At 54.5% G+C, this 14,675-nt stretch overlaps 1 protein-coding gene across 1 annotated transcript in view; it reads right to left on the reverse strand.

The window, feature by feature from the left end:
• The window catches only part of STAB1 (stabilin 1), a 58,410-nt gene that overhangs the window by 982 nt on the left and 42,753 nt on the right, over positions 1–14,675 (reverse strand). Inside the window, 22 exon segments of the mRNA XM_051985036.1 lie at positions 61–174; positions 364–504; positions 1,040–1,147; positions 2,363–2,509; positions 2,710–2,829; positions 2,969–3,078; positions 3,158–3,295; positions 3,298–3,316; positions 3,833–3,966; positions 4,056–4,200; positions 4,560–4,753; positions 4,995–5,102; positions 7,439–7,543; positions 8,080–8,229; positions 10,467–10,632; positions 10,750–10,815; positions 11,752–11,898; positions 12,442–12,528; positions 12,717–12,893; positions 13,695–13,754; positions 13,963–14,103; positions 14,506–14,652. Coding sequence (XP_051840996.1) covers positions 61–174; positions 364–504; positions 1,040–1,147; positions 2,363–2,509; positions 2,710–2,829; positions 2,969–3,078; positions 3,158–3,295; positions 3,298–3,316; positions 3,833–3,966; positions 4,056–4,200; positions 4,560–4,753; positions 4,995–5,102; positions 7,439–7,543; positions 8,080–8,229; positions 10,467–10,632; positions 10,750–10,815; positions 11,752–11,898; positions 12,442–12,528; positions 12,717–12,893; positions 13,695–13,754; positions 13,963–14,103; positions 14,506–14,652 — 2,724 coding nt within the window.

Consider the following 14,675-nt stretch of genomic DNA (forward strand, 5'->3'; position numbering starts at 1 on the left):
GGCAGCAGCCACCACCATCCCCAGCGCCTGATAAAGGGGCCAGCCGCTACTGCTACTCACATCAAAGGGCTCGTAGAAGCTGTCACAGCCATCAAAAGTGGGGTTGGGCACAGAGATCAGGGGCGGGCTGGGTCCTTCTTGCCAGGGCGAGAAGTCATCGTCATCATCTTCGGCCTACAAGTACAGGCAGGTGGCAGACCAGAGTGGGATGGGAAGAAGGGGTGAGATGAAGGGTGTGGGAACCCCCTTGAGAAAAAGGATAAGCTAAGAGCAGGGCAGGGTGAGGAAGGAAGAGTGAGAAGGCTTGAAGGGGGACCAGGGGTGGGGGGCTTTCCTCCCCCAACCCACTCCTTTCCCATCTACCTTGAAATAATGGAACTGGAATCCTTGGCCCTTGACTTTGTAGTGGAAATACAGGGCCACCAGTCCCAAAACCAGCCCCGTTCCCAAGGCAGTGGACAAGCCGACTGCTACAGAAGTGGTGCTCCTGGCCACGGGAGCCTCCTGCAAACAGAAGAGCCGCTTGGGTGCAAATACTCAGGGCAGCGCCGCAGTCTGAGCCGCCCGGTCAGCCCAGGGTCCCCCTGTACTTCCCCCACCCCAGGCTGCTAGACTCACCGAGAGGAATCCCAGACATGGAAGGGACCCCGGCTGACAGCTGGTGCAACCAGTGGCCACCTAACATCTCAAAAACCCACTAACTACTGGGGAATTTTCCCTTAAATTAAGCTTAATTTTTCCTCTAACCGTTTCTTCTGATGCTTCCATCTGGAACAAATAACACTATGTCTAATCTCTCCTCCATCTGAAAGCCCTTAAAACGCTGGGAGATTAAAACTCCCATCCACCCCCCAAGTCTTGTCCAGGCTAACCCAGGTTCCATCAGTCGGTCCCCATGTTATGGACTCAAGGCTCCTTCACTAGCCTGACTGCTCTTGAGCTCCCTTCTCAGGTTCCTTCCTAAGCACCCGCTAAACCCATTCTCCAGATTGTTTGGCAGCCCCACCTCAGACCTCTGCTCTCCCAAAGGGCCACTCACCAGCTCGGGGGGCACGGTGAGGGGGCTCTGGATGGCATGGATGATGCCATTGAAGGCGATGATATCCCACTCCACAATAGCACTGACTCTCACCACATCAAAGCCCCCCTGAATGGGAAAAGGAGAACTTACAGCATCACTTACTGGCCCAAGTGATGGCCAGGGCCGGCTCTGGACTTGGAGCCACTCCCCTCAGTCACCAGTGACTAGTAAATGAAAGTAGCAAAGCCAGTCCTCGAGAAAAAAGCATTTCCCAAGTGTCCCAGGCCTAAACGTTGGGCCTGAGCCAGCGCTTCCATGATGGGGGGTGGGAGGCTGGCCTGCGTCCACTGTGGATCGGCTGCTGTAAGCCTGCAGATTGGCTTTGTTCTGCCATGGCCCGGGGACTGCAGCTGGGCAGGGGAGTTTGGGGGAAAGGGGCAGAGCCAAACAAAGGGTTTGATGCTGCCCAATCCCTGGAAGTGGGTTTAAAAAAAGCCAAATAAATGGGCATGGATGGGAGGTGGGTCAGTGTGCTGCCTCTGGGAAGAAGTTCCTGAAGCAATATGGGAAGGTCCTGCAGGGAAGCCAGACCAGACACCAGCAAGGCGGAGAGGACTCATTTATGCCCATTGTGGCCAGCTTTCAGACGGCTTAGAGTGGGGGTGTCTAACTTTTTTTGGTCCCTGTACCTCTTGGCTTTATAGCAAACCTTTCCCTAGCCCCTACTGAAAGGAAATAGATTCTAGAGTACACTGGGTTAATCGTATAAGAAAATAAGCAGATTTATTTCAACAGTTATTTATCATATCTCATCAGCTTCTCTTATCCCCAAGAGGGTGGTAGTGGCACACAAACCCTAGATCAGGAACCCAGACTTAAGGATAATCTTATTTTTTAGGTGAGAATAAAATCTAAAATACAATTTCAGGGGCAGCTTGGCTGCGCAGTGGATAGAGCCCCAGTCCTGAAGTCAGGAGGACCTGAGTTCAAATCTGGTCTCAGATACTTAACACTCCTAGCTGTGTGACCCTGGGCAGGTCACTTAACCCCAACTGCCTCAGCAAAATAAATAAACAAAATATAGTGCAATTTCAGTCTAAAGAGGCACTGAAACAGAGGTTCTTAGCCTGGGGCCACAAGCCCCACTATTCTGGGGGTGCAAGGAAGAATTTCAGCTCTGGGGGAAAGGGCTTGGCTGGTCCCGTTGGGCTTCTCAGGGCACACTTTCCTCCTCGGATGCTGCTCACTGGCACCTATCGCAGACAAGTAAGTAAAGCCCAGGACTGCGGGGGCGGGTGGGGGCGGGGCCGAGGAGACCCGTGGGTTCCCTCCAGCACTTACCTTGAACCCGGTACTGTTGCCAGCAGAGTCGTTGCTGATGAAAAGCTGGTGGCCCGAGTGGGCAGGAAGGACGGCGCTCTGACTGAGGTTCAGGCTCAGAAAGGTGACGTTGGACGCGTGCAGCTCCAGGTCCTTCCAGCTCAGCGTCTGTGGTAGAAGCCTCATCACCCTTCTCCCCGGGGCCTGCTCTGTGGCTGCCTCCCTGGCCCAGTCCCGTGCTCTAGGACCAGTGCGGCCCCCTTCTGGCTCGGAAATGTCGGCGCACCTAGGACGCTGACCCTCCTCCCCTGCTCCCCGTGGAGGGCGCCCCCCTCCGGGCTGGGCGAAGGAAGGCAGCCCCGACTCACCACGTTGTCCCCAAAACCAGAGTTGAGGGGGACGAAGAGAGTCTTGGAGGTCAGCTCGTCAGAGAGGAAGCCGAGGAACTCCAGGCCCGGCTGCGTGGTGTTGGCGTAATCCAGCAGCAACTGGGGGGAGGGAGGAGGTTAGGGCAGCGCCCACCCCTCTGCCTCCCGGCCTTGCTGAGGGAGCCCGCCTCGACCTAGAGACCCCCGGGGAGGGAAGCAGCCCCCCCCATCCGGCGCGACGGCTCCCCATCCCACAAACCCCATAGAAGGTGGAGAAGTTGGCATTGGCGGCCAGCACGTCCAGCAGCTTCCCGTTACAGACCGCGCTCCCGTCCCCCACGAAGCCGGCCCGGCACTGGCACCTCACGTCTGCAGGGGGTGCGAGAGTTAAACCCTGAAAAAGAAACCCCGCCCCCACGCTCCGCCCCGGGGGCCCGCCGCCCCTCACCCTGCACGCGGTAGCAGTAGGCGTCCCAGCGCGCGCCGGGGCTGCCCGGGGCTCCCTGCGTGACGACGCCCACGCGGCTGCAGCCGGCGCCGGGGTAGACGCTGGGGTAAGCGGCCGTGCCGTTGGAGAGCCAGCCGTCAAGCACAGGTGGAAGCCGAGCTGTGAATGTGCGAGGGAGAAAGGAAAGCGAGGCTGCGGGCTAAAACCGGCCTCCCCAGCCTTCACACCGCAGCCCTGCTCACCCCGACCCCCGAGACTCCCCGCCAGGCCCCGCCGCCCTTGACCCCCAAGACTCCCCGCCAGGCCCCCCGCCGCTCCCGACCCCCGAGACTCCCCGCCAGGCCCCGCCGCCCTTGACCCCCAAGACTCCCCGCCAGGCCCCCCGCCGCTCCCGACCCCCGAGACTCCCCGCCAGGCCCCCCGCCGCCCTTGACCCCCAAGACTTCCCGCCAGGCCCCCCGCCGCCCCCGCTGCTCCCGAGACTCCCCGCCAGGCCCCCCGCCGTCCCTGAGACTCCCCACCAGGCCCCCCCCCACCGCCCCCGAGACTCCCCACCAGGCCCCGCCGCCCCCGAGACTCCCCGCCAGGCCCCCCCCCACCGCCCCCGAGACTCCCCACCAGGCCCCCCCCCACCGCCCCCGAGACTCCCCACCAGGCCCCCCCCCCCCCCTTCACCTGCTGAGCCGCTGAAAGCTGCTCGAAGGAAGCTAAGACGGCGCCCTGCGCCGCGCACTGCTCCTGGGCCTCCCTGAAGCTCAGCCTGTACTTGCCCTCCCGGGACTGCAGGTGGAACACCCCGGCCCGCTTCTCTATGGACGGAAGGCCACAGGTCAGGCCACGGGGACAGGAAGGGGGCGCGAGGAAGATTTCGGGGAGGGGCGGGAGAGGAGGCTGGGACCTTGGAAGTGCAGGTCAGTGCAGATGGCCTCTGGGTGGCAGGGCCCAGGGCTCTCCAGGCATCGATCCTCAGGGGGCACAGCCTCCACCAGGCACTGGACTCCACTCCCCACATAGCCAGCTCGGCACTCACAGCGGCGCGCGTTCTGGGGGGCACCAATGGCCTCAATATCCCGTCAGTCCCCAGACCCCCGAGGCTCTTCTTATGGCCCCTCTGCTCCCCAAAGCCCAGAGAGAGCAGCGAGAGGCAGAAGCCTGCGCCAGCCTGGCTAAGGCAGGGAACGAAACAGGGACGAGAACTTTGTAGGAAGGCTGGGCAGAAGCCACTAATAAGCATCGGAACCCACCAAGTCTTCTCTGCCCTTCCTCTCAACTGCCCAGGGGAAAAACGGGCTGGGAAGGAGGCAGGACCCAGGAGCAGGACTGCAGGAGCGGGGCAAGGCTGGGGCTGGGGCCCAAGGAGTAGCCAGAGCCAGGCCCAGAATCAGAACTGAGAGCCACTCACAGGGCCGGTGCTAATGCATTCAGCATGCTCACTACAGCCTCCGTTCTGGCCATCTGCACAGCGGTCCCGGGCCCGACAGAACACTCCATCACCTTCATAGTCAGGGTGGCAAGTACAGATCACAAGGACGCCCTGCTGGCTGCAGTTGGCATGCTGGCTGCAGCCGCCATGTCCATTCCGGCAGTGGTCAATCGCTGGAAAAGGCAGGGGGACCACCCCCCAGTAAACAAACATGCTCCCCACAGACAGGGCCTAGACTGACCCTGCCTCTGTCTTACCCAAACTGTGAACTCCCTGTGGGAAGGACCAGGGTCTGTTCTTCCTCTGGGCCTCCGGGCTCGGGACCTCCCCATGACAGGGCCTGATGCAAACCAGGTTGGACTCACAGGACCCCTCCCCCATCCCTGGACACAAGGGGGGAGGGGTCCCACCTACGTGTACATTTGTGGCCATCCCCCTCATAATCCAGGTTGCATTCGCAGACATTGTCCTCGCGGCATACAGCATGAGGATCGCAGGGTGGGGAGCACACGGGCTGCACATCTGCCCTCCCCATTAAAAGTAGCATTAATGACTTGGGTTCCAGTTTTCCCTCCCTGCTTCCCCTCCCCTCTACACACACACACACACACACACACACACACACACACACACACTTCAGTCACATCCTTGTATCTTCATCATGGCCTCTGCCCCCAAGCCTCCAGCTCTGTCCCCTCCTAGAAGGAAGAGTCTAATGCAGAAGCTTTGAGAATAGAATGCTTGCTAGACTGACTCCTCTCTGGGGAGAACCTAGTTCTCACAAGGACAAATTCGGCCTTTTCTTTTGTGAATAAATCACATTTTTAAATAATAAAATAATAAAATAAAATAAAGGCATCAGCAGCGGGAAGAAGAGCTAGAAAGGACAGAGGAGAGGGGACCTGGAACCAGGACAATGAGGTAAGGTTAACAGTGGCCGAAGGAGCCTCAGACCTGAAACCTTGAAGGTCGTTGGGGTGAGAAAATGGGTCAAAGTCAGGCCAGAGGAAGGTGAAATTCAGCCCCAAGGAAACCAAACTGGACAGACCTTGCCTGGTGCAGTCCCTTGCACTTCTCATTTATCTCCATTCCAGCTAATTCCTGCTCTTGATTTTACATAGATACCACTTATCGTTATTCCTGTGCTTTTAGTGTTTTTAAGTGGAATGAGCACTATATTTTACCGAAAGTGTTTTCTGCATCTATTGAGATAATCATGTGATTTTTGTTGTTAGTGATCTGGTCATGTATGCAATCTTTATGAAATGTTACTGTATTCTCCTTGCTAGTATTTTATTTAAGTTTTTGCATTAATATTGAGAAATTGCTCTAAAATTTTCTCTCTGATTTTGCTCCCTGGGTTAGATATCAACATCCTATTTGTATCATAGAAAGAATTTAGTCCAATTCCTTTTTTATGTATTTTATTCAAATCATTTATCATTGGAATTAGTTCTTTAAAATTCATCTGGTCTTGAGGATTTTTTTTTTTTGCATTAATATTAGAAAATTGGTCTAAATTTTTCTTTCTGTTTTTGCTCTCCCTGGTTTAGATAAAAACTCCTATTTGTGTCATAGAAATAATTTAGTAGTGATTCCTTTTTTACCTATTTTATTCAAATCATTGGAGTTAGTTCTTTAAATATTTGGTAGAATTTTCTTGAAAATCCATTTGGTTTGGGGAATTTTTTTTCTTAAGGAGTTCATTTATGGCTTGTTCAATTTCTTTTTCTAAGATAAGGTTAATATTCTATTTCCTCTTCTGTTAATTTAGATATCTTTTTGTAACTATTCATCCATTTCATTTAGATTGTCAGTTTCATTGACACATAATTAGGCAAAATAGCTCTTTAAATTTAATTTCATTTTCATTGGTGGTACATTCACCCTCTGCATTTGTGATTCTGGTAATTTGGTTTTCTTCTAAATCAAATATATCAATAGCTTATCTATTTTATTTTCATAAAAGCAGCTCCTATACTAGTTCCATTTTATTAACCCCTATTTAAATTTTCAGGATTTCTATTTGGGTGTTTAATTGGGAACTTCAGATTTGCTTCTGTATGTCTCCCACTCTCCCTTCTGCCACAGCTGCCTACTTGTGTCTATTTCCTTTCCCTATTAAAGTTCACATTCCCTAAGAGAGTATCTATATCCTATTTATCTCTGTAAAACAGATGCAAAGTCTTGTCTGAACTAAGCACTTAATAAATGCCAGTTCAAAGAATGAATGCAGGATCTGGGGAATCAGTGCCAAGGAACTATGGCCACTGCCTAGGGCAAAGCCTCCACATATACCTAGGACCCCCACTGTAGCCTGAAGGGGCCACCAAGGGCCTGAGCTCTCCTCCTCCTAATGTATTCCTCACTCCCCCTCATTCACTAGGAAGTCTGGGGGGAGGGCATTGAAGGGCACCATATCATTCCAGAGGAAAGACAGAAAATAGATTTCCAAGCTTTGGGCAAAATCCCTTATGTGTAAATGTGCTAAGGGTCTGAAAACATGCTCACGTGTACAATTAAGAACGTGTGGGTATATGTAGGTATTCTCGGAGATGTGTAAGAATGTGTATCCATGTGCCTGTGAATACCCTAAGAGGGAGGAAGGAGATCAGCATCTGCTGGCCGCTGGGAGAAGTTACAAGCTCTCGAGCTTCAGGACAGCCCTGCGGGATAAGTGCTATTACTATAACCATTTTACAGTGGGAGCAACTGAAACAAACTGGGGTCACTCAGCTAGAGTCTGAGGCTGGATTTGGGCTCGGGTCGTCTTGACTCAAGGCCCAGGACTCGGTCACCATCCCTCCATGAGGAACAAAAGCTTGTAAGCACAGGTACCCATGCGTGGGGACACTCACCCAGCTTTGTCTCACAGTGCTGTCCCGTCCAACCCTCACTGCAGAAACAAAAGCCAGAGCCCGAGATACCATCGTCACACTGGCCATGGTCTGTGCACTGACACGCTGGGGGAACAGAGGGAGAGTCACAGAAGGAGCTGGACTAAGGAGAGAAGTTAGTATTCAGAAACCCATCTGTCATCCTGTTTAAATCTGGGTAACGAGAGATAATTTGAACACAGAATGTTGCCCTGACGTCGGTAACTTTCAAGGCATGCTGGAGAGGGCCACAAAGAATTTTGGGTTCTCCAACACCCTGGACCTATTCAAAACCTTTATGCTTTGAGTTCGCTCACCCAGGCCTTGTTTTGGGTCCCCTTTGTGTTCTGGCTTTGCCCACATTTTAATGAATGTTTATACTGATCGCTGTCTCAACCTACTTTGCTTTCAAGCAGTTCACGTGGAGGTAGCCTTGTCTAAATCCTACATAAGTGAATTTTTGAGGACCCAGAAGGAAATCGCACCTTTCCAGCTCACTCTTCTTTAGCAAATGACTTGATAAATTTCTTTCTAAAGTTAATTCAGATTTGGGACTTGTTCTTGCGAACAACAGGTTTTTCAGAGGAACTGAGTGAGAGGATATGAACTGGGGAGGGGCTCACCTTGACAGTGAGGGCCAAAAGCCCCTGCAGCACAGAGCTCACAGGCTGTCCCGTTGAAACCCTGGTTGCACCTACAGGCTCCAGTCCCTATCAGTCCATCATCGCACACTCCATTGCCATTACATGGGTTTTCTGCTCCCCCTGGGCACACTGCAAACAAAGAGATGTCAGTCCTAGAATCCCGGAGGCCCCGCAATCCCTCCCAGGACTGCGCAGAAAGCTGGAGCTCCTGAGTTACCGATAAGGTGGTATTGTGATTCAAGGGAAAATGAATTTGAACGAGTTGGAGCTAGGTGGAAAGCGGCCTGGGTACAGATGCCGACAGTCCGCCTCGCATTAGCTGTTCCAGCCTGAGCCCCTTATTCACCTCCCTGGAGATACCTGTCTGCCAAGCGGGGGTCCCACCAGTTGTGCTTTCTGCCCCACAGCTCTTGTCACTAAGCCAAGTTCTCCTGGGTCCAGCCTCCTGCCTCCTCCCCCCCATCCAGCCCAAGCTGAGCTCCCCCCCCTCTCCTGTAAAGCTGCCACTTTCCTTCCCACACCCTGATTTCAAGTCGACCTGATTCCTTCTCCCTCCTCCCTGACCTCTTCATCAAAGTTAGAGCCTGCCAACCCAGCCTCTCTCAAAGGACAGACTTGGAGCTGCATTTTACAGATTAGCAAACTGAGCCAAAGAGAAATGAAATCCAAACCCAGGAAACTTCCCACTAAGCCCGGCTGTCCCCCAATTTCCTTTTGCTCCATTCGTACCAACGCCACTCTCCTCAGGGAAATAGGGCATCGCCCTCAAGGCTGAATGTCCCCCCAAAAAAGTCAGGACCTGGGGGCAGCTGGGTAGCTCAATGGATAGAGCACAACCCTGAAGTCAGGAGGACCCGAGTTCAAATCTGACCTCAAGACACAACACTTCCTGGCTGTGTGACCCCGGGCAAGTCACTTAACCCCAACTGCCTCAGAAAAAAAAAGAAAAGCAGCAGCAGCTAGGAACTTCGTTTCCAATTTAGAACCAGAAAGTGGAATCAGCCTAGAGGTCATAGGAAAGGGTCCCTGACATTTATTTGCTGTGTGACCTTTACCTGTTTGCCTCAGGTTCCCCATCTGTTAAACAGGTAATAATAGCACTACCTCCCAAAGTTGTGAGAATAAAATGAGATGACATTTGCAAAGCTCCTGATACAGTCGCTAGCATGTAGTAGGTGCTAGCTATAAATGATGCACAGATATCAGAATGGAGTTTGGAGAGAGGAGTCCTATGTAGCTAGTGAGCAGAACTAGGATTTTAATCTAGATCTCTTAACTGCAAATCTAGGACTCATTTTCACAACTAACTTAGTGGGAACATTATTCTGAAAAATGGAGTAGAACAGAAATTTAGTGGATGTGGGGAGACTTCGGGACCCGTGGGACAGAAAGTGGGAGGAAAAAGCCTGATCCGGACAGGACACTGACTTTAGTCATAGTCACCCTAATCTTGAATCATCCAGTCTTTATTCTTGGCTTTGGATAGTGCCAAGGAACCCAGCCTGAAGGAACATGGTGGAGCAGCAGAGGCTGCAAGAGGCAGTGATTGAGAAAAGTGTGGGGAGCCAAGGGCATTCCTTTCTCCCAGACTCTGCTCACTGGGACCTTTATCCAGGAAGCCTCCCCATACCCCTGCCCCCCAGTGTTTCCCCTCTCTGAGATGCTTTCTCTTCTCCATTTCTAAGTGACTTTCTCATTTCCTGGGCATTTAATACATGGAGAGTTCTTCCTCTCCCTCAAACACACACAAACACACGCTCACTCACTCTCTATGTGTCTGTCTGTCCGTCTCTCCCTTTCTGCTCTCCCTCCCTTCCTCTCTCTCCTTCCCTCCCTCTCTCTCTGTGTCTCTATGTAAATGTCTCTGATTCTGTCTCTGCCTATCTCTGTCTCTTTTTCGGCGTCTATCTCATCTATCTTACCTCTCTCCCTTCCTACTCCCTTACTTCCCTCCTTCCCTTCTCTCTCTCAGCTCTGTCTCTCACTCTCTCATCTGTCTGTCTCCCTCCCTTCTCTCTCTCCTTCCCTCCTTATTTCCCTCCCTCTCTCCCCTATCTCTGTCTGTGTATGTCTCCCTCTGATTCTCTTGTCCCTCTGTCTCTGTCTCTGTGTCTGTCTCTTCATCTAGCTTCCCTTTCTCCTCTCTCTCTCTCTCTCTCTCTCTCTCTCTCTCTCTCTCTCTCTCTCTCTCTCTCTCTCTCTCTCTCTCCCTTCCTACTCCCTCCTTACTTCCCTCCTTCCCTCTCTCTCGACCCTGATTTAGGGTTTGGGAAGGTTGAGGGAGAGCCCACTGTGGGTGTGAGGCAGAGGAGCGGAAGATGTCGGGACAGAGGACTCTCATGAAAGGTGTGCTGCAGGCGTCCAACCTTGGCAATCGATGCCATAGTGCCCCCGGCAACAAGCTGGCTTCCAGGTGACTGCAAAGCAACGGCGACGACAGCCGAGTTTCGGAGACTTTCGGGAGAATGAAAACGAGTCGTAATAGGTGTATCGCAGAAAGAAAGGCCTCCTCAAGCAGTGCTCGACCTCCCCCTAGAAACGGGCCAGGAGACGGTCACACCAGAAGGGTGGGCTCTGCCCTCGGGATGCCCAGTCCATTCCACACATGGTAGATACCGACCGCCCACTCCCCCCATGTCCCTTCTTCACCTCGTCTTTGTATCCTACAGGACAAAGGGGCAGCATGACACACGAGCCACAGTACTGTCGGAACGTCTGAAGAAGAGAGATGGACACATCTCAGTGACCCTGTCCTGGCTTCCTGTTTCCCATCTCCATCCGACACAGCAATCTGCCCCCAACCTCTCAGGTACCCTCGTGTATTTGTGGGATTATTATAATTTAGAGGGACCGTAGGGATCATCTAGCCCAACATGCTCAATTAACAAAGAGGGAAACTGAGTCTCAGAAATGTTTGGTCATGCAGATAAGAAGCAGAATGAGGATCTGGATGCAAGTCTGCAGAATACAAATTCAGGGCTCTTTCCACTACGTTCTCTCCTAAGAAGGAAGTTGTGAGGGACATAGCCAAAATCCCCATAACCCAAAGAGCTCAGCTCACTGCCTGATGGGCCCCTTTGGCATCCTTCCCCTTGCTCCCCCCTTCATTCCCTTTTGCTTCTCTAATCTGTGTGACCCAGCCCCAGCCTGCCCAGACCTCCTTCACTGTCCCCCACCCTGTCTCCTTTCAGGGCTCAGGGGAAAGGGTTTCACAAGAGGCTTTTTACAAGGAAAACAAAATTTACAGCGTACCGACAAGCCCCATAAAGGGCCTGGTCAGAGGTAACTAGTTTCAGAAAATCCTCCTCTAATCCCCAGCTCCATCCTCAAGGGCCTGGTCCTCCCACCCATCCCCACTTCTGACCCTGAGAGGAGCCTCCTTTGCTGCTTCTCTGATCTCAGCATCTCAGAGAAGGCCCCTTCCTGCCACAAACCCATCCCACCTCACCGTCTCGCACACACACTTCGGGGGGGATCCCAGCCCTCCTGATTATTACCTGTGTGCTTTAGGAAAGTCCTTTTGGGGCCACAACTACAGACCTCACAGACAGCTCTAAAGCTGGGATCCCTCCCGAAGGCCTCTTCCAGTCAGCATAAATAATCCATCCCCACCTTCCGCCCCCACCCCCACCAGCTGCCGGCTCTTCTGACCGACAACTGCTCCTTGACATAGTGGTCACAGCGGGAGCCCAGCCCCACGGGCTCCAGGAGCTGGTCGATGCCATAGGCAATGCCCCCCACGAACTCCATGTATCGCTGCACGATTCGAGCTTCACCCTCGCCAACCAAGAGGTCGCCCTGGAGGGGGAAGGATGGGGAGGAAATACGGCCACTTCTCCCACCCGGTGCTTCCTGCCCTCCTCATCCTGCCCACAGCTCCTTAAATGTTCCTAGGAGTTTGAGGGGCAGGCTTTGTGCATGGTGACACTGCTTTCATGCTATTCCAAAGACCATTATAAGGAAATTACATTAGAGAAATCTGCTGCAAGGTGACAGGCTCATTCCACCCCCAGCAGGAAGCCTTCTCTGTCCTGCTCCAGCCCGCAGGGACCCCTCCCTCCCCCTTCCTTGGCCCCTTCCCCAGGCACAGTCCACTGGGCTTTCTGCCTCCTCCAGTTCTCCAATTCCTGGGTGGAGAGCCACCTTCTCCAGATAGTAAGCTCCCGGAGGACAGGTCTCCTGTCCTCCTTCCTTTTTGGTTCTTTTTGCCCTTTCTTTCCCCCTCCTAGCCCCATGGTTGCTAAGGTGGCAGCCAGGCCTAAGGAGCTCTGCGGGAGCCCCAGGGCTCCGGGGCGTCCTGGCCAGGCTCTGTCCCCGTCCCACTCTAGCTTCCTGACTTACGGGCAGGGTCTTGCTGCAGGAGAATGAGATGGGGGAGCCGTGCATCGTTCGGAGCTCGCCCAGGTTGGGTATGTCAGAAGCCAGGGCCTGAGGGAGAAAAGGGAAAAGGCTGCCAAAGTCACGAGGGATGGGAGGTGGCCAGCTGGGGGCAGCCGGCCCGAGGCATCCTGGCACAGAGACCCCATTCCGGGGCACAGACACATCCTGGGGGTCTCCAAGAGCAAGACTTGCCAGGCTCAAAGAAGAAAGGGGGCATCCGGCCTTGCCCATCTCACCTTGACGTTGCGGATCACATGGCCTTTCAAGATGGCTGCCAACTTATCCCGATGGTCCTCGTGGAAGAGCCAGGCCTGACGCTCGGGGGGGAGCGCTCTCAAGGCTTCATCCGAGGGCCACAGGACGGTGAAGGGCTGGTGAGCCTTGTCATGGAACATGGGGAGCAGCCTGGCCGTCTGAAAAAGGCCCTAACCCTGGTCACCACGGGGAGGAGAAGGCCCCGGGCCCCGACACCCCCTACCCCGGGCTGCCCAGGACGGACAGGAGGAGGAAGTTCTGGGCAAGGGGAGGTGCCCAAGGAGGCTCAGGCCCTCCCTTCCTCCGCAGTGCGATGGCCAGGGCTGGGCAGAAGGCGGGCAGCACGGCATCTCTGGGGCCCAGGGAGGAGAACTGGCCACTCTCTGGGCTCAGGTGCTGACCCCTCGCCCACCAGAAGCCCGCCTGGATCAGACTGCTCACTCACACACACTCACTCTCACACATTCACTATCACTCACACACATACACACTCAAACTTACACACACTCACTCATACACTTTCACACTCACTCTCTCACACTCAACACACACACACTCAATCTCACACACACTCTCACACTCACTCACACACTTATATTCACACACACTCTCACATTCACACACACTCACACTCTCTTACACACTCACACATACACACACACTTACACTCACACACTCATTCACACTCACTCACACTTATACTCACACACACTCACTCATTCACACACACACACACGCACACACACACACTCACACACAGAGTCCTGCCAGAATGTCCAGGGCCCAGGGACCACCGTGTGCCTTCCTACACATCCCAGGCGTCCGGAGCAGATGCTTAACCAACGCCTGAGTGACTGAGGCACAGAGGGCCCCCCCCCCCCGCTCCCATTCCCAGACATGCAGACTGATGCCCAAGGCCTGGTTCAGACAGGCGGACAGACCCACATCCGCGAGCTCACCGTCAGAAGTTTGCTAAAGATGGTGTAGCCCCAGCTCTGAGCTGCTTCTGTGATGTTTTGCTGGAAATGGGGGAGCCCCCGAAGCCGTGAAAGAAGAACAAAACAAAGCAAAGCTTCGTGAACGCGAGTGAGCCAGCCGCCCCTCCCGCTTGGGCAGACCTGCCGGACCCCGGGCAGGCGGCCGGACGTTGCTGTGGGAGCTGAGGTCCCGCCCCCCTGCCCAGGCTGACCCTGCCCGCCCCGCCCGGCCCCTCCGCCCGCGCCGTACCTTGGGAGGCGGCGAGGAGTCGTTGGCCCAGTGCACCAGCTCCGGGGGCAGCAGCAGTTTGTCGATGAAATGGAGGACGCCGTTCACCCCCAGCTGGTCTTCCGTCACCACCTGGGCATACTCATTGATGTAGAGGCTTCCCTGTGAGGAACAGGAGAGATGGGCCGGGGGCTCTGGGCTCGCCAGAAACCCCGGCTGCCGGCCAAGAAGGGGGCAAAGGCAAGGGGGGTCTGTAAGAGACCAGAGGTGTCGAGGCTGTGGGAGACCTTGACCGTCGCCCCCTTTGGCAGTCTGCGGGAGCCCACGGACCCTTCCAGAATCATGCTTTAACGTGACAAAGGAAGCCCTACTTTTAAAAAGACAATTTCATGGGCCCCCAGTTAGCCCCGATTCTAGACCAACTCTTCGTTGTGCTGAGGGGGGAACGGATGCCTTTAAGGGAAGGCTGCTCAGCCCGCCCAGGAACCTCGATTTCCGGACTCTGGCCCGGGCAGCCTTCAAAGGCCCCCCTGCTGTCACCCCAAGGCCCCCCCGGCCCCTCACCTCACGCTGGCTGAAGTGCAGCTTGTGGCCAGACAGGGTGGTCACATAGCCGGCCTCCAGCAGGTCCTGGGCCAGCAGGCGTCTACAGCCCACCGTGTGGTACCGGAACAGGAGCTGCCGGTGGTCGCTGAACTTGGAGAGCTCTCTCTGGGGGCGCAGAAAGAGGGCTG

Source organism: Antechinus flavipes, chromosome 1, assembly GCF_016432865.1.
Source record: "Antechinus flavipes isolate AdamAnt ecotype Samford, QLD, Australia chromosome 1, AdamAnt_v2, whole genome shotgun sequence".
In the NCBI taxonomy this organism is placed as follows: Eukaryota; Metazoa; Chordata; class Mammalia; order Dasyuromorphia; family Dasyuridae; genus Antechinus; species Antechinus flavipes.